The sequence below is a fragment of the Podarcis gaigeae genome (assembly GCF_964106915.1).
Source record: "Podarcis gaigeae genome assembly, chromosome: 10".
Classification (NCBI taxonomy): Eukaryota; Metazoa; Chordata; class Lepidosauria; order Squamata; family Lacertidae; genus Podarcis; species Podarcis gaigeae.
Window position 1 is genome coordinate 69,561,991 of NC_139686.1, and position 24,474 is coordinate 69,586,464.

The 24,474-nt window shown below is 41.8% G+C and overlaps 1 protein-coding gene across 4 annotated transcripts in view; it reads left to right on the plus strand.

The window, feature by feature from the left end:
- Nucleotides 1–24,474, plus strand: part of RELN (reelin) — a 311,282-nt gene that overhangs the window by 98,707 nt on the left and 188,101 nt on the right. For all 4 annotated transcript variants that reach the window (XM_083701222.1, XM_083701221.1, XM_083701223.1 and 1 more), the window contains one exon: nt 23,526–23,596. In XM_083701222.1, coding sequence (XP_083557348.1) covers nt 23,526–23,596 — 71 coding nt within the window. The remainder of the gene's footprint in view (nt 1–23,525; nt 23,597–24,474) is intronic.

A 24,474-nucleotide genomic window follows, 5' to 3' on the forward strand; every position in this document is an offset into this window, starting at 1 on the left:
ACTTTGCATTTTCTGTGTTAGGGGTGTGATTTGCAACTAGAGTTTCTGATATGAAAGTAACTGAACATAAATAAGGAATGATGTTTAATACATAAGTTGCAACAATCCTCACGTTAGGTGAGTGTTGCATTAAGAACTGTCACAGATAGGTTTTACAGTATATCCTCTACACATGATCTGCATCTGTTTATGCATATTCCAAAAACAACAACAACAACATTGGGGTAATATTGTTCTGTATTTCAAAGAAATGCCATTTGATTTTCATTCAACCAGTATTATTCTTGGCTGCCATAAATCTAAGATGCAATATGTGTACATTTAATATGCATCAGGCAACATGTAAAACATGCAGTATATTTCCCATAACTAGCAACACAACTGAATTTCAAAGATCAAATGGAGCCCAGGGCCTGGATATTACTAGCACAATGTCTGCCGTTACAACAAACAGGGTTTGAGTAAAAAAAGATTCTGCACACTTCAGGAACCCTGGGAGATGCAGTGTTTCCCTCTGTGCACAGAAGAAAGACATTGTCACTGTGGGAGAGATTCAGACACATTTCCTTCATTAAATCCTGCTGCTAATGCTACCTCTTCAGCCTCCAACACCTCTTCTTCCCAGTCTTCTCCTTCTGATGGTTGTCTCAACATCACTCCCTTCTTCTTTTGGAAAGTATCTCCCACCACTCCTCTGTGTTCAACCAGCCCATGACAGCTAAACAGACATTTAGCCTGAGCTTGTATAAGGCAATTTGCTATACTCCTGAAAGGTGGGATATAAATATTATAAATAAATACATTTGCCATGCCAGAGCATGCCCGGCCTCTCCTTGCCTTGCTGCCAAGCAGCAAAGATCCCCTCATGCTTTGAAGAGTAGCTGGGCTGTAAGCGCAGACTGCTGCAGGGGCTGACCGCCCTCCATCAACCGCCTTCTAGGGAGATGGATAACCATTTGTCTTATCACATCCTTGCCACTTGTCCCAGGCCGTGGGAGATGACAATGACTGTGCTCTGCTGGCTGCTGGGAAGAGGCAGCAGACTTTATGCTCGTCTTTTTGCTTCTGGGGCCAAAACAAGCAGGAGTCGGGGGGGGGGGGCAATCCTGCCCCTGCAGATGTCACTAGCGCTCATGTAACCTTGAGACTTGACAAATGTAATATGATTTGTATCGGGATGCCCTTGAAAACTATCTAGAGGCTGCTGTAATTTGTACAGAATGCCTGCTTCCTGACGTTGCATGTGTTTGTCACTAGGAGTGCATTACATCAGTGCTCCAGGATCTGCTTGATTCCCGTAGCCTCTGTCCCCAGATGCTGGTCTGGGCAAAGACGGAATTGGTTGTATTTTGCATGCGTTCATAAATCTTACAAAATATATATGCATATTAAAAGTTGGAGAAAGACAATAAGGAAAGCAGAAATGGCTACAAAAATAATTATTCACAGTAGGGGGCGGGGAGCTAAAAGCCAAAGCTGGTGGGGATCAGGTACATCTCTTAACATACCAGTCGTGAAACTCACGGGGTGACCTTGGACCAGTCACAGCATCTCAGCCTAACCTACCTCACAGGGTTGTTGTGAGGATAAAATGGTGGGGTAAAGGACCACGCATGCTGCCTTGAGCTGTTTGGAGGGAACAGTGCAATACGAATATAATAAATAATAATCAGTGAGAGGCTGATTTGCATTCATGAAGCGTGGGAATTTCTCATGTCAGCAGATTAAGAAACGTTTAAATGAGGGAATCTGTAAGGTATTTTTTTCCACTGTTTCCTAAGGTACAACTACAGTATAGGCTATCGAAAACTCAAGACTGTCACCAAAAATGTTAGCCCTATGTTGAATTCCTCCCTGCCCCCCCCCAATCTATATCATGGTATAGGAAACACCCATATTAACTATTTCAGGGCATTAACTGCACATTATGGAGGAGGTGGGGTGGAGCTCCATATGGGATGCCAATTTATTTATTTTTTGCAGTATCCCTTATTTTGGATGCTGTAATCCCGCCCTAAGAGTGTTCTGCTCATTTGTACAAACAGCCACTTACTATGACATAAAAATAGTGTTGTTTGACGTGTTTTGAGTAGTGATTTAAATGCTTCTTTTTACCTGAGCAAGAGTAGAGTGTTCTTGTTTTTCTGAGTATGTGCTAGGGGAAAATGTTAGCTCAGAGTATTCTGTGTGTGAGATTTAATGCATGTGACTCTTTAAAATGAGAATCAGCAGTCAGCGCCATCTGCGTCTGCAGGAGAATGCTTCCTGTTGTTTAAAAGCCACATTTTTCCTCTGTAATTTGATGTGTTTCTGTTGTGCTAATGCGATACAAGAACTACCCAAGGAAAATGAAGAGCAATCTTGATAATTTCAGGCATTAAGTGAACTCAGTTCTTCATTGGAGAGAGAGAGAGACTTACACTGGTTTGAACAATGAAAACCCATGCCTCTCATCCTGAATACCTACTCCCAGAGCTGTAGCTGACATCTACAAAAGCCAATAGAGGGAGAAGGGCTATTTTCCTCTGGCAGGTCATCTCTTGGGAATCATCTTGAATGGAAGCTGAAAAAGAGATGTATCCTGGTTTTAACAGTCATTACTTCCATTTCCTCCATTTTCAGTAAAAAGGATTTGAAATCCTTTTTCCCCTCTTCATGTGACTTCTTAGTATCAGTACTGTAAGCAACTAAGCATTTCTCTCCATCTTTTATTATTTTGTTCAGCACTTGAGGTGTCTAGGAAGCCATCTCATTTGTTTTAAGGCAGACCTGAAACCATCTCGCTGGATATGTTTTTTTAATTAGGGAGGGATGGATTAGTCTGCTTCCGGTATGTGCCAGTTTTACATATTTCCAGTCATTCATATGTCTATTCAATCCACTTTCTGCATCAAAATTTTAAAAACATGGAAGTTTTCATTCTTTTCAAATTTATTTTTAAGGATGCATTTATTATGACTTTTAGCCTAAAATATATTTTTTATCAAAAGTATGCACTTTATATGCATTTTAATATGCTTTTGGTGCCAAGAACCATGCTCCCAAAATTGGAAAAGTGTGAAAAATGCTAAATGCATGGTGATAAACATTATGCTCCCAAATCAGGCTAGCTCACATAAAAATGTGAATTGAGGTAAATCCTTGAACACTGAAATCTCTAATTTCTTTGGATGTAACAGAGTTTGGCCTAATAGAAAACAAAATGATCCCCTCCCTCCCTCCTCCTTGAGCACATTTGTTGGGAAATATTTCTGAGCATTGAGCTCAGGAACACTTTTTTCACCTGGAGCAGCTAGAAAGGCACTACCACACCCACTAAACCAAATATTAATATTTATTTGTGTCAGGGCTAAAGCTTCAAATGAAATGCAAGATGGTAATAAATCTGAGGTTATAAAGAAAAAGGGAAAATGCATGCAAATGTTGCATAATGTCCAATAGGTTTCTTCACCTCTGCTAGCTCTTAGGGTTGCCATATGTCCAGAATTTCCTGGACATAGCTAGAATATTGTCCGGGAACATGTGGACATACAGTGTCCAAATGTGGCCATACAATGTCTACAGTGTCGCTTTTGGCGATTTTCTTCAACAACTTTGGGCAAAACTAAAAAAAGCTCAACAACACTTTTGTGTTCAGATCTTTCACTTTTTGAAATATGGCAACCTTAGCTGTTATGTGGTGTGACATGTAATCAATTCCCTATCATTTCTTCATTCCAAGTCATTCCCCACCCCCCACCCTGCCCGCAAGCTGCTCGCCTTGCCCAAGTTGGGTTCCAAACACAGGGAGTAATTTGTGGGGGGAACAATTGGGAGTAGAGAAGCAGTTCTCCCTCCTGCTTCTCAGCTTCACCCTTCCGGTTGTTGGGGCTCTCTTACACGCACTTCCATGCAAGCAAGTTCTAGACAAGCCATTCATTCACAAGGGATGACTAATGGCCGAAGTATAGATGTGTGTTGCATTAGATATGGCGCTGCTCTCATGGAGATTTAATTATGGATATGCAACCAGTTTATAGTTGGCCAGCAAGTACTGGGCTCAGCTCCAGCTTCCTCTTTTTACCACAATGATGTACTCATTACTCATAGCAAAGCCAAGTCACACGCATTGTCTCAGGGGGAGCACAGAGCTACTTCATAACAATCTGCCCCAGATATCCATTCCATTAAGGCCCAGTCCTGTTTCTGTATCTAGAGCCCTGCTTTTCATCTGCAAAGCCATATTCTGGGTTCTGTTTCTTCATAGTGTGTTGAGTACTTACCAGGCTCTCAAAGAGAGATTTGTGCTTACACAATGTGTCTTTTGTCATAGGCAGTTGGCTGTACAAAACATTTAAATACAATAGATGAAAGGTATTCTTATTCTGTTCTATGGGTTGGAGCTGCTCTTGAAGATCAGAAGAGGTTGCTGTAATGGGAATTATGGTTGCTTGTGCGTAAGTAGCAACTGCTCCAGACAGCGTTGTCTGGCTAACCTTTCCCTGGCTGCACAGCCCTTACTCCGTGGCTGTCTCAATCGCTGGCAGAATCCGTCAGTGGGCGTTTCCTGAACTTCTTCCAACATAAAAGCTCCTTGACACCAAGTCTCCGCCTGGCTTCCCTGCGCGGAAGCTTTCTGCGCAGAGTGGGCGTGCCTAGCGGAGGTCCTGTGCTCTCCCCGCTGGTCTTTTCCACCAAGACCAGCCCTCCCTCCGAAGCCCTCTCATGCTCCCCTTCCTTCCTGGTGTCACGCTGCTTTCCTTCCCCAGAGGAAGTGCTCTCTCTCTCTCTCTCTCCCTCTGCTGGGCCCTTCCCCTGCATCGCTGGGGAGCCTTACCTCCGCCCTTGGCTCCGATGGCAGTTCCCTGACAGTTGCCTATGGTGATTAGCAAAGGAGCATTTGAAACAGGAGTATTGCCACCCCTCCTGTGCTCATGAGCACTAAGTTGCCAGTCTTCTTGCATAAAATGCTGTCTGATACATTGAAACTAGTAAAAGTGATACCTAACTTTCCTGTGATTAGAAGTAGCCCTTCCCTTTTCCAACTCAACCATTTAGTTTGGGAAAAAACTCCTTCCAACGCACCTGTCAGAAACTGATTCTATCAGTTTCCTTTTTCAGATTTTAAGAATTTGACAGAACTCATTCACCATGTAGCATGAATGCAGGAGCAAAGAGAAACACAAATCTTTTGTAGAGTTATATTTTAAGAATGCCTACGGCTGTTTTGTGGACAAGCTGTGATGCAATTTTCCTTTCTGCTGGGTAGCTTTTCAGTTTATAGTGAGAAGCACTGGGTTTGCTCATTACATGGCTGCAATCCTGCAGGTGACGAGGCAGCTTAAATCCAGTTGCTCATAAAAGAGTTTATGTTTGTCTGGATTGTGATGGAATGTTTATTATGTAAGTTTGTGTTTAGAAACATCATTCAGCATTGGTGACCAATATAGGGCATAAGCCAGACATCATCAAGCCTAATTCTTTAGGACTCCTCCTTTAATCATAGCTATATCTTGGACACATTTCTGCTCCCCCACCCAACATTAAGTTTGCTGTTTGTGATTTGGTAGATCACTATTTTGCTTTGTGCCACTGATTTTACCAGATAGTGCACATCACAGTCCTTGCTCCTGATAAGGGTCACTGAATGAGGGTGGTTATCTACTTTGTGCTCACAGCAACCCCATGAGTGTGCAGTGATACCATTTTAGAGATGGGGAGGAAAGAGCAACAAGCAATGTTTTTCCAAGGGTAAGCAGCGGGTTTATGGCTCGTGAATCCAAATATCAGAAGTGTAACATAAAGAAGAAAATTATTTATTTTAGGTAAACTGAAGCCGAAAAACAACTAAAAAAATTACCACCAAGTAACAAAAGTCAAAACTAAAACCTTAACATCAAATGAAGCAATGTTACAATCTTAAATAATATATCTAAAAACATTTTAAAGCCATGCAGAATAAGAATGTTTTCACTACCGGCCTAAAGACCATCAGAAATGGAGCCAGCTTCATCTCCTTTGGGAGGGATTCCACAACTGGGAAGGGGGGCTTCTGGGGGGGGGGAGGACCTGCCTTGTGTTCCAGCCAGCTGACCTTGTTTTGCTGGTGAGATGTATTACAAGAGGAAAAAAGAAAAAACGTATCAAAGTGCCAATAATAAGGATTGTCCTTGAAGGAATTCATTCTTTCTAAAACTTGTTGGACAATACCAACATTATGGGCACCTTGTCTCTTCGGTTTATTCTTGCATTCAATGCCTCTCCCCCACCCCGTTTTGCTTTTGGGACATATTACAGGGCTTCCAAAAATACATATAGGCTCCAAGATTTCTTGAAAATGCCAATTTAGCAACATAGCAATTTAAGTATCTCTTTTGAATTTAAAATAGTTCACATATACCAGGCATGGCCAAACTTGGCCCTCCAGCTGTTTGGGGACTACAACTCCCATCATCCCTAGCTAACAGGACCAGTGGTCAGGGATGATGGGAACTGTAGTCCGAAAACAGCTGGAGGGCCAATGCCTGACATACACCATCTCAATAATCCTTACAACACTTATAAAAGGTAGGTCCATTCTATTGTCCTCATATTGCAGTTGGGCTAGCTGTGGCCAGCAGCATATTGGATTGCCTAAGGCCACTTTACAACTTTAACCAGCGACGTTCTACCTCACAGATCACATTCTGTGATCACTATGCCAGTAAACTGCTCAGTATGCAATATATATGTAGATATACAGTCGTACTTTGAATGGAAACCGTTCCAGAAGTCTGTTTGACTTCCAAAAACATTCAAAAACCAAGGTGTGGTTTCCAATTGGCTGCAGGAGCTTCCTGTACTTAATTGGAAGCTGCATCAGACGTTCAGCTTCCAAAAAACATTCGCAAACTGGAATACTCACTTCTGGGTTTGCGGCATTTGGGAGAAAATGTTCGAGTTGCAAGTCATTACAGAACCAAGGTGCGACTGTAGTTCATTACTATCAGCAAGGCAAACATATAGTATTTATTGACCAAGTTGTCATTCTAAATGTTTGGGTTAGGTGTAAACTGCCTATCATTCTTAGAAGAGGGATACAAGTTAGAGTTGGGCTGCAACTCACTGACTAGGGAGTAAACTCATTTAAACACAATCAATCTATGCAAGAAATACATTTTTTGGACACTACTATAAAAATACAGGATGGGCACATAGACACCACCTTATACCGTAAACCAACTGACCGACAAACATATCTACATGCCTCTAGCTACCATCCCAAAGATACCAAACAGTCCATTGTATATAGCCAGGCACTACGTTACAGCCGTATCTGTTCCAATTCTACAGACAGAGACTCTCACCTAAGAGATCTACAGCAAGCCTTTTTAGAACTAAAATACCCACCAAATGAAGTTAGACAACAGATCAACAGAGCCAGACTGATACCCAGAGAGAACTTGCTGCAAGACAGACCCAAAAAAGAAAATAACAGAACACCTCTAGTCATCACATACAGCTCCTAAGTTAAAACAGTACAACGCATCATCAGAGATCTACAACCTCTCCTGGACAATGACAGTTCTCTTTCTCAAGCTCTGGGAGGAAGACCTTTCATTGCCTACAGACAGCCACCCAGTCTTAAACAACTCCTAACCCACAATAATACTACAACCAGACCTAACACGGACACTGGCACCAGAGCCTGCAATAAACCCAGATGCCATCTTTGCTGCCACATACACCCGGACAACACCATTACTGGCCCCAACAACATCACACATACCATCTCGGGACTATTTAATTGCTCATCGTCTAACATTGTGTATGCCATCAAATGCCAACAGTGTCCTTCAGCTCTCTATATTGGACAAACAGGCCAGACCTTACGCCAAAAAATAAACGGACATAAATCGGACATCAGGAATCACAAGACAGAGAAACCAGTAGGAGAACACTTCAATCTCCCAGGACATTCTATACAAGATCTCAAAGTAGCTGTTTTACTACAAAGGAATTTCAGAAATAGACTGGAAAGAGAAGCTGCTGAATTACAACTTATCACCAAACTTAAAACCATGGAGAAACCTGGCCTGAACAAAGACCTTGGATTCTTATCTCATTATACATGACAAAGCCATTTTTCACCTTTTCACCTCTTGCTTCTTCCTGTAAGACCTATTGCAGTCGTTAAGAGTCGTCAACAGGCTCATCACAGCTATCTGCCAATCACCCATTCCCACCACCCTTCTGAGTAATACCCCTCCCCACCTTCTCACTATATAGAAGGGTCTGGAAACTTCTGTTTCAGTGTATCTGAAGAAGTGTGCATGCACACAAAAGCTCATACCAAGAACTGACTTAGTTGGTCTTTAAGGTGCTACTGGAAGGAATTTTTTTTTGTTTTGACTATGGCAGACCAACACGGCTACCTATCTGTAACAGTCATTTAAACACAGTGTGACTTACTTCCAAGTAAGCATGCATGCATACCATTACACACGACACCATTCACTATCTCCTTTTATGAAAGCCATTCAACAGCAAAATCAAGGTTTTAAATAGTAGTTACATATGTAATCAATATTCCATAGGTAACCCAAATATAAGCAACACAAGGTAGAGTATGGAATGTAAGAACATGATTTCTCTGTTGGAAAGGGCTCAATTGTTGCTACTGTGTCAGTAGAGAAACAACAGAGGCTTGTTCTATTATTTATATGAATTGACTGTTTTGGCAGATGCCACTGCAGTAAACCTTTTTTGATAATGCAGAGAGAAAGTGGGGAAAGAGGGCACTTGCTTTTCTTCAGAATCAAAGGCAACGGCAAGCATTTCAAAATGCTCATGATGGTACATACAGAGAGGCAAGTGTTATGTATTGAAAAGGGCAGTAGAAATGCAATTTGAGTTGTGCATCCTAGGAAGTAGCAGTAGCATTCCAGAACAAGTTTATTTTATGAATACAGTGCACGAAGGATTACTCTTGCAAGTATTTCAGGTTGCTTGAGAATTTCATTGCTCAACATTTTCAGATTTTCACACCTGAGCTGATGCTTCTACAAGCGGATTTTTGAGCAAAATAAATGTACCCCTTCTGTGTATTATGCTGTAATCCCACGGTGTGCCTTTCAAGGTGAAGAGCCCCCCCAAACGAATTTTTGAGGGGGCTCGGGCCTCCTCAGGCCCCATGGAGTCGGCGCCTATGCTAGCAAGGATGACACAGAAGATCAGGCATCAAAAAAATGTAAAATTTATTAATGATTGGAGTAAATTCATTACTTACATAGAAACAAATCTAGGAAATATTAAAATTACAGCAGGTATAACATAAAGCCTGAGAGGTTTTGACAAAGATGGTAAAAAGACACCGCAGGAAGAGAATGTAGGAATAGAGCTCAAACCGTGATGGAGGGAAGACAATCAATGTCATGTTGTATGTCGATAATGTTTATGTGTTTTCTTTTTGTGTGTGTGTGTGTGTGTTTTGCTTTGTTTTGTTTCTTTTCTTTGTTAATGTATGCCTTTATTTTTTCTTTCGTTTGTAAAAGAGCTTAATTAAAAATAATAATAATAATAATAATAATAAAGAACATTGCAGGGGGAAATTGGGGTGGCGTGAACAATGAAAAGTGGATTATAAAGAAAGTAAGTAAATAAAACTATAGTAGCCAGGCAGCTGACTTTTGGGGACCTTATCTGCTATTGCTGACCCCACCATGGAACTCCTGCTAAGTTTCCAGAGAGCTCCAGCATTCCCATGATCACAAATTGAAAACCGCTGACCTGTGATATTTAGCTCTGAACAAAAAAGCTTTCTTTAGAGTTGAAGAGACTCAAGATCCTTTGGCATCTTCAAAAGCAACAAGCCAATGCCTCCCTGGAGCACCAATTGCAGTTTGACTTGATTACCAGGTCAAGACATATTTTCCCCCAAGGCACCGGTCTAATTCCTATTAGCTGTGACTGACCTGGTCAGCTAAAGCTGACACTGAAATTAATAGGAGTGTGCTACTTTCAATGTTAGACTTCATGCCAAATTATCCAATTCCATTCTCGTTGCCCTTGCTAAAAAGGAGGCCATCTCACGGAGATCAATAATGATTAAAAATTATAGTGTTGTCCCAAGCCTAATTTGGGGGCCAAGGTGGAGAATGGCAAATGGAGCCTTGTCTGTATGTACAGTACCTATGTTTGTTTGTTTTTTAAAATCAGTTTTAAAATAATATAGCCACTAATCTTGGATATTTTATTTGAAACCTTATTGAGTGCTATTCTTAATTCCTTTGATGTATTTGGTTTCTTAGAAATCCTGAGTTTCCCATTTTAAGAAGATTTGATATATGACTTAAGTCCAAAATCCAGAAGGAGCACAGAAATGAAATCCATGTATTCACATAGCCCCCGCCCCCATAGTGTTCTGATTCCCATGATTTTCAGAACTCTCCTGAAATTGTTAGCACTAAAAACTTACTTTAGTTTCATCCACAAAACTTCATTCAGTTTTTTGGCCAAGCAATGACTAAGGCTAAGTACGCTAGCCAAATTCCCACATGGGTAATCCTATTGTGTGTTTGTCTCTGCTGCTTCAGATGAAAGTAGTGCAATTGGTTTTTCAGGGTAAATTTATTAAGAGCCATAGGGGAAAAAATCATACATTTTAAAGTCCCACAAAAGATAGGTAAAATGTAAAACCTATTCACCTTCATTGCCTTAACTAGCAAGCAACAGTTGTCAATGCCATATTATCATTAAAAAAATAAATAAATCTAAAAAGCATGTGGGAATATTGGTGGAGGAAGACTACTGCTTGCTTCCTAATCAGAGCTGTCTTCCTTCCACAGCTCCTTCCAGAGCACCAGCCAGGTATTTTGCCAGCTATATCTGTATTTCATTCCAATATACAGGAAATATCATAGAATCACTGGGGCCTCCTTACCCAGGAAAATAGCATTAATGATATTATAAGCATTCTTACTGTTTTAGCTCCCACACATACCTGGGCAGCTTTCCATGCTCTCAGCTGCGAAAAGTCATGGAGAATTTTGTATAAGTTGGAAAATCCATTACAGCTCTGACAAACATGCATCCTTAGCTATGGTATTAATCTTTAGATCCCACTCCAGATGGTTGAGTTGGATTTACTATGTAATAGCTCTTTGTTCTTCAAGACTGAAGCAATGTTTGTATATCTCTTAAACATACTGGCCTTGGGAACTCATGATATTTTAGGTGAGAGTCTGTCGTTTGTTTTGTTGTACACATAATAAGGCAGATATAACTGTTTGCAAAACCTCCTGTAGCCATCTTTGGTTGTTCCTCCTTAATCTTTCGCAAGTGCCAATTATTGTCAGTAATTTTGCTGAAATGAAGAACCTGGGGGGGGGGGAGAATAATTCAATCACCTTTCATGCCCTGTTCGGTACAGCTAAGGGAATGGAGGAGGCAATATGATATTTGAGCCACCTGTCCTGGCACACCTAGGAGACAAAAGAGCCAGTGGCAGAGTTTAGAACAGCCTTGGGGCTGCTGCGAGTCATATTTGTTGCAACAAACCCTCAGAGACTGCCACATCACTAGTCAAAGATCTAGCAAAATACTTTGTGCTGCAACAAATGCTTTTTCTGCTGCTACACTTCCTCTCCCATGGATAAGGGAGGAGCGACAAAGATTAGCCAACACCGCTCAAGCAATTCCAGGCTGTAAATGAAACCCATGCCCTGATTATGTACAGCTTTCAGTTCAGTAACCAACATGCTACTTTGGCACAGGTCCAGGTCCAAATGACCTGGCAAAGGGATGAGAGGTCTCTCTGTAGTGCCTCTGGAGGTTTAATGCCAGAGAGCCTATAGTTTACTGTCTATAAGACACTGTGCATAGGCTTCAGAGCCTTGACTTTCCCCCAAATGCAAGGAACAGCTAAGGGAGCTGAGCATGTTTAGCCTGGAGAAGAGGAGGTTAAGGGGTGATATGATAGCCATGTTCAAATATATAAAAGGATGTCACATAGAGGAGGGAGAAAGGTTGTTTTCTGCTGCTCCAGAGAAGCAGATACGGAGCAATGGATCCAAACTACAAGAAAGAAGATTCCACCTAAACATTAGGAAGAACTTCCTGACAGGAAGAGCTGTTCGACAGTGGAATTTGCTGCCAAGGAGTGTGGTGGAGTCTCCTTCTTTGGAGGTCTTTAAGCAGAGGCTTGACAACCATATGTCAGGAGTGCTCTGATGGTGTTTCCTGCTTGGCAGGGGGTTGGACTCAATGGCCCTTGTGGTCTCTTCCAGCTCTATGATTCTATGATTCTATGATTCTATTTTGTTTTTGTAAACATTATTCCTTTAGAAATGCATATGCGTTAAAACCATCTTTTGTTCTTTTACCTTTCTTGTTTCTCCATCTCTCTTAACACGATATATACGGTACATATTGCTGGGAAGAACCTGTACATTTGGAATAATGGCTTGGTTGAATGAAAAAATTAATTGATTAGCAGCTTGTGTGGCCTATTGTTGCTGCTGTTAATAATGTGGCAGATATAGAGTGGGCCTAAGAGAAGGCTGGGAAGATTTGGATTAAAACCTCTGCTCAGCCATAAAGCTTATGCTGACCTTGAGCCAGTCAGTATTATTCATGCTTCCTAACTCACAACACATTATGAGGTTAGGACATGGTTGGGAAGAGAAAAAACATGAAGGCCCTCCTAAGCTGCTTAGAGAAAGGACAGGATAAAAATATAAGAAATTTATTATTGTAACTTTAAGAAAGATACAAAATAATAATAATAGACTGGCAGGAAAGGGATGGAAAAATTGGTTTCTGTGCTAGGCACAGAAGAAGGCATAGCATCTCTGTCTCTCCCCTGCAGCACCTAAATGCATCTCACCTGCATGCAGTTCCTTGTCACCTATGGTTACGAAGCTGGTGATTAAATACAAGGCTGTACTAAACGCTTGCATGCACATTTATTCAGTTAATAAAATTTGAGGGCTGGATTCTGACAAAGGCTGCATTCCTACCTCACCTGGGTATAAGCGCCACTGAATTCAATATGACTTACTTCTGAGTAGACATAGGTGGAATCTACACACATATAAAAAAAGGTGTGAAAATGCAAAAACCTTTTGAAAAATAGATTGAATTTGGCATTGCTCACTGTCACCATCTAGTGTCACATTTGTATATTGTACTTTACAGCACATTTAAAATGTTTTATTTGCAGCTGTATAGCTGAGTCAATTAGGAATGTGCTGTAAGTTAGTCACGTTGAAATCAGGATGAAAAGTTAACCACAACTAAGTTAAGTCCCATTGATTTTAGCGGGAACTAGGTGCAACCAACTTAGTCTAGATGCAGCCCTGAGAATGTTACCTTATGTTACATCCTGCCTTTATGCCAAAAAGAAAAGGCAAGGGAAGAGTGGGTATGAAGAGATGTCTCTTTTCATATTATTAGAACTCAGGCTCATTCAGTGAAATGGATCAGCTGCATCTTCAGAATCAGAGGAGGTGATATTTCATGGTGTTCAGGGGTTAACATGAAATTCACTGCCACCAGATGTGACAGTGCCCACTATCTTAGATAGGCTGGATAACAGTTTTTATAGCTAAAAGGTAAAGGAACCCCTGACTATTAGTTCCAGTTGTGACCGACTCTGGGGCACTCCTCTCACTTTATTGGCCGAGGGAGCCGGCGTACAGCTTCCAGGTCATGTGGCCAGCAGGACTAAGCCGCTTCTGGCGAACCAGAGCAGCACACGGAAACGCCGTTTACCCTCCCACCGGAGTGGTACCTATTTATCTACTTGCCCTTTGATGTGCTTTCGAACTGCTAGGTTGGCAGGAGCACGGACTGAGCAACGGGAGCTCACCCCGTCGCGGGGATTCGAACCGCCGACCTTCTGATCGGCAAGCCCTAGGCTCTGTGGTTTAACCCACAGCGCCACCCGCATCCCTAACAGTTTTTATAAAGCACACCAAATGCTAGGTGCTGCATAGAAAGTAAGTGAACTTGTACTAATGCTTTCTGTAGGCTTACAGACTATAAAGTAGACTAACTGCAAGAATGGGAAAGGGGGGACAAAGTGCTTGAAAGAAATTTATTCCAAGCCCAATGCATTTGGAACAAATCCTTATTTGGGGACACCTGGAGTTTTTCCTTTCTCTCGATGACCACCCTGTCCAAAAAGGGTAGACCGTGGGAAAGCAGAGGGTTGGGAAAGGAAGGAAAATAGGTTTTACAAAGGTTTTTAGCAGTGATAGCTAAGCAGCACTTGCTGACTTTGAACACTTCTCCCCTTGAATACCAGATGTTAGGGAGAGCTGTTACCTTCATGCATGAGGTTTAGGCTTTCCAGAGGCCACTGGCTGCCCACTGGTATATACAGCATACGGAAGTAGATGGGCCCTTGGTGACTGTCTGATCTAAAAAGGCCCTTCTGATGTTCTTATAAAAACAGTTTCACGCCAGAGCTTTAATGCTAAGCAAATGTCTTCCGCAGCCCAGGTGAAAGCAGAAACCATTATCAGCCATATTTCCCAATTTAAAATACAGGGCTGGGGTGAGGTGAGGTGAGTAAATATTTAGCAACGAACATCATAATTTAATACTACTTTGCATGTATTTAATGTATTTTACCCAGGAATTCTTAAGAACCTCTAGCCCACCATAAAACAAATTATTTGAGCGCTGTTGTCAGATGGTTAGGAAACAACAACAGCACCCCAGTCTAGTTTTCCTGTTTGCCTTGAACAGCAGCTTGATTTGCAAGTGAACCATTTCACAGCATGGACATTTCACCTGCTAATTGCTTTAGCTCAAACTGCAGTTTTATCTGCAGCTACAGGGATGTCTTCAAATGCTACCCAAAGCAGTAGAATGCAGTGTCAGATATCAAATACGCTATTTGATATCTTTTGTTGCAGCAACTCCACTTCATCTAACAGTTTGCAAAACTGTTCCATGGGACTCTTTGCAGGCAGAATGGAAAAGCAAATCTTTCCCAACCAATTCCACCCCCCCCCCCAAAAAAAATTTAATTACGAATTTAGATGTCTCTGGTTATTCCAGATAGATAGCATGTGCTGCTGCTTCTCCATATATTTTATCTAGAGAAAATATATCTCTAGGATAGGAGCAGGAAGGTTAAAGGACAATTCACTCCCACAGTATGTATTGATGGCTGCCAGTTTGGACTGCTTTAAAAGAGAATTATAAATTCATAGAATATAAGGCTGTCAATGGATACTGGGCACAATGGCTATTTTCTACCTCCAGTATTGAAGGCAGCACACCTCTGTATATCAGTTGCCGGGAATCACAATTGGGAAGAGTGCAGTTGTACTCAGGCCCTGCTTATGGACTTCCCGGGGCATCTGGTTGGCCACTGTAAGAGCAGGATCCTGGACTAGATGGGCCTTTGCTTTGTTCCTATAAGATTCTTCTTATGTCCCTTAAGCACACAATCTCTTAATGAATTGCCGAGTGAGTCTGCACAACATGTGTAATAGATGAACAACTTCCTTTCTGCTGCAGGAAAATACAGATATCAACACTGCAATCCTGTTTAAGTATCTGGGAGTAAACCCAATTGAAATGCATACATGCTCACATTGTAAGCCATGTTGTTGTTGTTTAGTCATTTAGTCGTGTCCGACTCTTCGTGACCCCATGGACCAGAGCACGCCAGGCACTCCTGTCTTCCACTGCCTCCCGCAGTTTGGTCAAACTCATGCTGGTAGCTTCGAGAACACTGTCCAACCATCTCGTCCTCTGTAATCCCCTTCTCCTTGTGCCCTCCATCTTTCCCAACATCAGGGTCTTTTCCAGGGAGTCTTCTCTTCTCATGAGGTGGCCAAAGTATTGGAGCCTCAGCTTCACAATCTGTCCTTCCAGTGAGCACTCAGGGCTGATTTCCTTAAGAATGGATAGGTTTGATCTTCTTGCAGTCCATGGGATTCTCAAGAGTCTCCTCCAGCACCATAATTCAAAAGCATCAATTCTTCGGCGATCAGCCTTCTTTATGGATTGTAAGCCATACCACCAATCAATAAATCTCCTTTATTGGCATAGAAAGAGTGTGTCATGTACATGGGTCGGAACACAACACAGGTAATAACATGCATTAGAGAGAGTCAGGAGAAATTTTGAAGCCCTGAAGAAATAAATAAAGATGTGAAATAGAGATCACCTGCCTCACTTGAGCCCATTAAGTTCCCTTTCTTTTTATAGACGCACTTAAAAGTTATCTTCTGATTCAACAAAATTTAAATAAAATATGAAATATATACCTCTTTGTGCTGTACTCCTGTTAACAGCTGGCATTGAAATTTCCTGGCATGTAGTCTTTGGTCTGGAATTCACAATAGCTTGTCCTTTTCATGACTATTGGGATTTGTCAAGCATATGTTCTTCCGTTTAGAGAATCCACCTAACGTATGTACTCATTACCACGACAGGAGTCCTCTCCTAAAGACATAATGCTAATAATAAGTCTCCCCAGTTATACATAAACCAAAAACAGTGGGCAATATAACGCCAGCTGTGAGCTATATAGTGGATGTTGCTGGAGCCTTATAGATGTGAAAACTTGTTTTCTAGTTAGGTCTCAATTATGCATACATAATTTTGTTTGTATACCACCTTTCCATAGTTCAAACTTTGCCCAAGGCAGCTTACAACATTAAAAATAATAATCACGTAAGTACAAACAGTAGTCATAAACAATAGAACATCAAAAGTACACAACCAAATCAAACAATTTCCAAAGATGCAAAAGTGTCAAGCAGTCTTCTCAGCAGCCTCAGCTTTCGCAGCTGGAATCAAATAGGGCCCTGCCCCTGCCCAGGCCAGGTAGGAAAAGGTCTGCAAGGCAAGGAATAGTTCTTCCAGGACTCACAGCCAAGGCGGTAAAACTCAGCCAGTAAAACAAAGTCTCTCTGAAACCATTGGTATAAGTTGCTGACAGCTTCTAGGAGTGACAGCTGAGAGCTGAGAGCTGAGTGCAGGGTGGGAACCACAGGTGGACAAAGTACCCCAGAAGGAGCACAACCTGTTGTCCACCAGAGGTAGTATGCCTCCCCTTACACCCTTGTACGCCTCCCCTTACACCCTTGTATGCCTCCTTCCAGCAACTCCTGCAGCCAAGCTGGTGCCAAATGTCTTGCTCTGTTTTCCTTCGGACTACATCAGTGAGTCTTGTCATCTGGGCGTCCCAGGAGCTCCAGACACGCTGCCCAGGTTTGTACCCCAGGGATGTCACTTCAGTGCTGCTAATGCAGTGATTTGACTCCACTGGCACTCCATTGTCTCTTGAGGAAGACGGATGCCAAGACAATCCCATATTAATAAAAGGGGAGAGATTTAACCAGTGATAGAGTATGAGGGATGCATAGGAAGCTTTCTTGATGATATCATGCAGCATCAGTCATTTAGCCCTGGACATAGCTGTCTTATGCAAAACTTTGTGTTGCAGTTTGTGGTGGTGATGTCTTACACATTGTCAGGGAACTGACATCGGAGCCAGAAGTGGAGGCAGGGCGCCCAAGTGATGCCAGAGAAGGGCCCAGCAGGGAGAGAGGGAACTAATCGGCTGGGGAAGGAAATCAGCGTAACACCAGGGATAAAGGGGGGCGGATGGGGGAATCGGAGAGGGGGCTCCAGGACTCTTCGCTGGAGACCAGTGGGGAGAGCACAGGTCCTCCGCTACCCACACCCACCCTGCGCAAAAGACTTCCACACAGGGAAAGTAGGCGTAGACTTGGCGTCAAAGAACTTCTTTGCTGGAAGAAGTTCAAGAAACGCCCACTGACGGATTCTGCTAGCAACTGAACAGCCACGAAGTGAAGGGCTGTCCAGCCAGGAAAGGTTTAACCAGGCTATCTAGCCAGGAGTGGCGGCAACTTACACACGAGCAACCCCATATAACCATTACACACATCTTGAACCTGGAAATTAATAGATACATTTAAAATGAACTCTCAAAGAGAACTTGCATGTGAGCTGTAATCATGCAAAATGTTATGAGAGCATAACACTTACAAAGCTTGTTCAATTTTGTTGGAATGAACCTATGTCTTTTTAAGTGAAAGGGTAATATGTTCTGTTTTCACATGTGAACACATGTCTTTATCTTCATTTGTACTTCCTATGCACCAATATTCCTATGATAGTGAATATTGATGGGGGGAAATGTCACAGTGAGATGTTGAGCTGCTTTCATCACACCACAAGGTGTACATCTGAAAAAGAAAAGAAAAGAAAGTTGCACTTTGCTCCCCCTCAGAGGACTGAAAACAGTATTTTAAATACTAACAAAGATTACTTCTGGTGAAGGGTAATTTTTAGAATATTGTTATTTGCATTTTTTGAAAGTGGTATTAATTCTAGTAATCAAATACGGTTGGCTAATGTTTTCTTTTTGATGCTCAGATGCTGTGACTAATCCTTCTAATAATGACATGAAAGAACATAATGTGCTGGTAATGAAATCAGTGTGCTTTTAAAGTTAGATAGTGTGCACATCAGCAACCATGCAATGTTTCTGCCAGTATGGATAAACCAAGCAGTTGCTCATAATCTTCCCCTTGTATTGCTTCTGTAGTGGAAAACTGCATTTTTATTACATTGTATAGCATTATCTCAATCTGCAAATGGATTTGGAACGCAAATCTCAAATCCCACAGCTTATTGGGGTACATTTACAGAACTCAGGTATAAAATTTTCAGTCAAAGTAATTGTGGATCAGAGAAAGATTAGAGCAAAAACCTTTGGGGAATATTACTGCTCAAGATCTGCCAGAACATAAGAGTAGAATGGTAGCAGATGATGGAATGGAGAATTTCTGGAGGAGTGAAACAGACAAACAATGGAGTTGTGATGCTGGAGAAGTGGAATGAAACCATGGACAGAGACATTAAAAACATCTTGAGATGGCAGCGGCAGAGCTGAGAGAGAGAGGATCCTGTGTACAAGTTGAATTCAGAGGAAAAAGTCATCAAGCCTCTGGCAATTATTCTGGAAAAAGGGTGGAAGAAGCATGGAAGGAATTTTCTAAATTATGATGGAAAATCATGGCCAACAGGAAATGGGGTGGGAAGTTAAGGAACTGGGTTTGAATAACATCTAGCGATAATAACAATTGAAGGGCCACTTTGGATTTTTTGTATGGAAAGGAAAATGAATGAACTTGAGATGTTTGAAGACTGGGAAAAGACCACCCAGCAGATTGAAGAATAGCTGGATGTTACCTTGGAATACAGCTGGATACCATTCTGGAGTGAACACTCTGATGATAATGATATAATTGATAGATGGAGAATCAGAAGTCCTCTTTAATTTTCTCTCTCTCCTCTCTCTTTTTATTTCTTGTGATTTTATTTCTTGTGTTTTCTTTTTCTCTTCTTTTATCTACTTTTGCTTGTGTTTGGCTTTGTTTTTTGAGGTCATCTACTCTGGGTTAAAGGGACGCAGGTGGTGCTGTGGCTTAAACCACAGAGCCTAGGACTTGCCGATCAGAAGGTCGGCGGATCAAATCCCCGCGATGGGGTGAGCTCCCGTTGCTCAGTCCCTGATCCTGCCAACCTAGCAGTTCGAAAGCACGAAGTGCAAGTAGATAAATAGGTACCGCTCCATCGGGAAGGTAAACGGCGTTTCTGTGCGCTGCTCTGGTTCTCCAGAAGCGGCTTAGTCATGCTGGCCACATGACCCGGAAGCTGTACATCGGCCAATAAAGCGAGATGAACACCGCGACCCCAGAGTCGTCCACGACTGGACCTAATGGTCCTTTTACTCTGCGTTAATGAGGGTACACACAGGAAGGTGATAGATGGGAGGTGAAAGACCCTGTGTGAGAAGCAGGGAAGGAAAGACTTTCCAGGATGGGAAAGTGGGAAAATAAAGGAAAACTTCCCTGGTGAGAGCTGGGAGGGTCCATTTCCTTTAATGTGAGACAAGGGTTAAGATCTTTTTTGTTGATTTCTCTTTTATTTAGATTAATCTGTTTTTTGTTGTATTATATGCTGAAAAGTTTCAATAAAAAAAAATTAAGAATTTGAGGGGTTGTTGTTTTTTAAACAGTTTTACCGAAGAGAAATTGTTGGTGAAAAGGGGAAAAAATAGATATAAAGTAAGAATTTCTGGATGCCAATAATTCTAATTTTATACCTGTTTTTTTTTTCAATGCCACCAACATATAGCAGCAGAGAATGGTTATCCCACAGAAATAGCAGAGATGGGTGCAACACAGAAGCTAATAACAAAAATCTAACACAACAAAACCATTCCCAACTCCCTTCTTGCTGTGCTCAAACCTTATTTGAAACTGCCACTTCCCCCTCCCCTCAGTTACTCCCTTCTTACTCAAACCTCTGTCAATGTTTTAAACAGCCACTTTTCTCCTCTCAGTATTTTTGCATCCCTGCTCAAACCTGTTGTTTAAAACAGCCATTTCCTCTCAGTGATCCTCCACCACAGCTTTACTAAAACTTCTGCCATTGTTTAAAACAGCCATTGCACCCTTTTAGTATCCCTCCCTTCTCACTGTACTCAAACATCTCCTTCTTGCATTCCTCAGCTGCCTCATGTTTTTAAAGATAAAGCATGCAGAGCCCTCAAATATTCCATTGTGTGAAGGTACTTTACTCAAATCTTCAGTTGTTTAAAACCATCATTTTCCTCTCAGTTCTTTCCATTCCTACTTTACTCAAACTTCCGCCATTGTTTTACACCACCACTTTCCTCCCCTCAGGGTCCTGCTGTTGTGCAACCGGCCTTCTCCTACCGAATCCTGATTTTATGCAAATCCACAATTGTGTTGCAGCACTACAAATCCTTCAATAAGGGCTGCACAATGACAGCCTTATATTTTTATGTATATAGGAAGAAATGTAGCCAAATCTCTGTTTCCCACATGGTTGCTCCTGGAACATCTTATAACCAAATAATCCCAAATGTTTTTTCTTTGTTTTTACCATGTCTTCTGATAGCTGAATGATCACTAATGAAGTTGTTTTCCTCTTTTTTTGCACATGAATGCACATTCCATTTTGTGTCACTGGGAGTTAGCTCCGTGAATCAAAGGAGAATTAGACCTCTGACGATTAAGCACTCAATTATGACAGCACTGTGGCATCTGGAGGTGTACGTTGTACCTACTGCATTTCAAAGAAGCAAAAGACGAGTTGTGCTGATTTACATTCATAATCCTCTTCAAAGACTCCTTTCAGCTAATTGGGGAAACAAATATTCTTTTCCACTTTCCTTTGGAAGGGGCTGTAGCTCTGTGGTAGATCACATGGCTTGCAGGCAAAAGGGTCCCAACATCTCCAAGCTGCAAGTCAGCGCTATCAAAACAGGGCTAAATCAAGGATCAGGAACCTGTGAACCTCTAGATGTTGTTGGACTTCAACTCCCCTCAGCCCCAGCAAGCATGGCCAATGGTCAAAGATGATGTCGGAAGCACCACAATTTCCCCATCCCTGTGCTAGATGGACCAATAGTTTGACTCAGCTTCCTATGTTCCTAAGTCCATTTCCATGAATTAACACCCTAATTTCTCAGGCCAGTGTGCACTGTACACCTATGCAGGTACCCAAGCCCAATACTATGGCACAATTCAATAGATTAAGTGCCATACAGGAAACGAGGAATGGGCAAACTTTTTCAGCCCAAGGGCCATTTTCCCTCTTGGGAAACCTTCCAGGGGCCACATGCTGGGGTGGGGGGCAGAGCCAGAGACAAACGTAGGCAAAGCTGTAAATGTAAATTTTATCTTTGTACAGTAGCTTCTCCACACTTCTCTCTATTCTACGTCAAGGCAAGCAAAAGGTATTATCAAATTAGTCAGGCAAAAAATATACTCCAGGATGCTCAAATCAGTGAGGAGTCTGGTAGTGGTTTGGGGAGAGTCCTGGTGGCCAGGTAGAGAGGCGTAGAGAGGCATTTGGCCCAGGTTCACTACTCCAGTGGAAGCAGTATGGAAATCCAGGTTTGTGCTTCTCATGTACTAATTTTTTTCTCTGCAACCACAGGGAATCCTGAGTCACAGCCTTGATTTGTAGAGGGATGCCGTGCTTTACCCCAAGTTGGTGGTAGCAAGTGGTATAAAATCAGCTTACACCATCTGTTGCCAGCCATTATTCTTCCTCCCAGGCCACCCAGCAGACAGTCTAGGCATTTCCATGATTAGCAATCAGGCTGTGCCAGTAATATCAGTGTGTCCCTGGCCAGAGGAAGCCAAATTAATGTAAACTGAAATCAAGATGACCAAAGTCTGTTTTCAACCTGTTTCTGCGCGTGTTTATCATCCCTGCCCTGCCCTTCTCTTTACCTTCTGTTGCAGGCACAACCAGCACGGAAGTTTTGTAACAGTGTCTAAGGTGCTACATTCATTAAATGAAAAGAATGAACAAAGAATGGAAAATTCAAATCACATGATAATTTGAATGTGAAAAACATAGTTGTGCTGATTTGCAGCCCACTAACCAAGCAGAATATATTTTCCCTTCACCCCACTCACATGCACTTTTCATACACTGATTATCTTCTTTTTTGTATTCAGTGACAGATGTCCATCTTGAGATGGTGTGTCAGGTTTTAAACAGCGTTCGAAACTCCCATTATTCTAGGCACATTTTGCGACAGGGAATCTCATTAGCGCAAGCAGTTTCTGAGCTCTGGGCACAGTACTGCACCTAAGATTTAAGATTAAATCTGCAGAGTGGAAGGAAAGGAGGAGCTTTTTCTGCCTCCCCACTTCCAGCTACCTTCTGAAGACTGAAGAAGAGACCCTCTTAAGAATATTAGGGGGTGGGGAAGAACTAGACCATGTGAAAAATGAACATAATATTTTAGCTACAGTTCATTAATTTTCAGCTTTGTATTCTTGTTATAAAAAAACACACATAGACATTCCGTTGTTGTGCCCATAACCTAGGTTTGAGGTGCCATTTAGCTCCTAGCTTTCATATCTCACTTACTAACACTGGTTTTAAATATTGATATTAGCTGAATAGTCAGTTTCTTTTATTTTTAGGAATATGTTCGTTTTAAGAATTCGTGTTCATTTAGCTAGAACATGCATTAAGTAGCTTTTTGTTCAGTGAAAAAAACACAGATAGCATGTTCAAATGACTATCTGTGCTGCGGTCTCTACTTAAATACAGCGGTAACCTTGGTTCTCGAACTTAATCTGTTCCGGGAGTCCTTTCAGAAACCAAGGCGCTGCTTCCAATTGGCTGCAGGAGCTTCCTGCACTCAAGTCGGACTTCTGGCTTCCAAAAAACGTTTGCAAACCGGAACACTTACTTCTGGGTTTGTGGCACTGAGGAGCCAATTTGTTCGACAACTAAGCTGTTCGGGAACCAAGGTACCACTCTAATTGCTTTCGAGTGATTGCCGATGTGTGGAGAGGTATTTGTCTGAAATGTGTATAGTGATGTGTATCTTACCATCTTGGCAAACCCATATTGCTCTTGGCAAACCCATATTTTCTGTAACCTAAATCAACTATTTTGTACCACAACTGAGCTTTCTACATTATTTAAGTTTTTTCTCTTTATATTTCCAGGGCAACAGCTACTCACAGGGGCCAAGTTATATTCAAGGATGCCTTAGCCCAACAGTTGTGTGAACAAGGAGGTAAGAGTTATTTTCATTTAAAATCTTACTCTTCCATATTCATTTGTAGTTGTAGACATTATTAGTACTTGAGGAGACGCATAGCTGATTGATAGACATAAAAGATGCAAAATTATTAAAGATGTGATTGTGTTGTTCTTCCATACTGAAGGATCAGTTTCAGGCTTTGTTCCCATATGTTTGGCAAAACGCAAGCTGTTTGTTATTGAGCTTCTTGGTTGAAAAGATCTGCCATGACCTCCCCACTCTACTCAAGAGTCCATCTAGCATGAAGATGAGCAGATGCTAAGGACTTGTGATTTGCATAATTGTGTAGAAGAATGAATTGCAACAAATGCAGATTTTCTCACACCTGCATGACAAGCTCCATTAAGGCTCCCCTGTACTATATATTAAGGGCAGTATCACCTCTTTAAACAGTCCTGGCTTCCCCCAAATGATTCTGGAATTGTAGTTTGTTGAGAGTTGCTAGTAAGCTCCTCACAATTCTGAGTTCCCTGGGAAGAGGGATTGATACTTGAAATGACTAGATTAACTGTCCTATCTAGAACTCCATCGATATCATTCAAACAAGTTCTGTTCTGCCTCCAAGGTATCTGGGATGCATTCTAAATAGCTGCATTGAACCACAAAGCATCAAGTCCAATTTAGGCTGTAATCCTATACCTATGAGAACGCCCCATGAACTCACTGGGACTTCCTTTTGAGTAGAGGTGTAGAGGGAGTCAATATTGGTTTTTTCCATTTAAATTTAGTTTATAGATTTGGAACAAGTGAAAGGTATGTGGCAGCCTCAGGGACATTTCAAACACCACAAATGCTTTATGATTTCTACCTTTCTCTTGGCACTGAGATATATCATTGCATGTTTCTTGGCA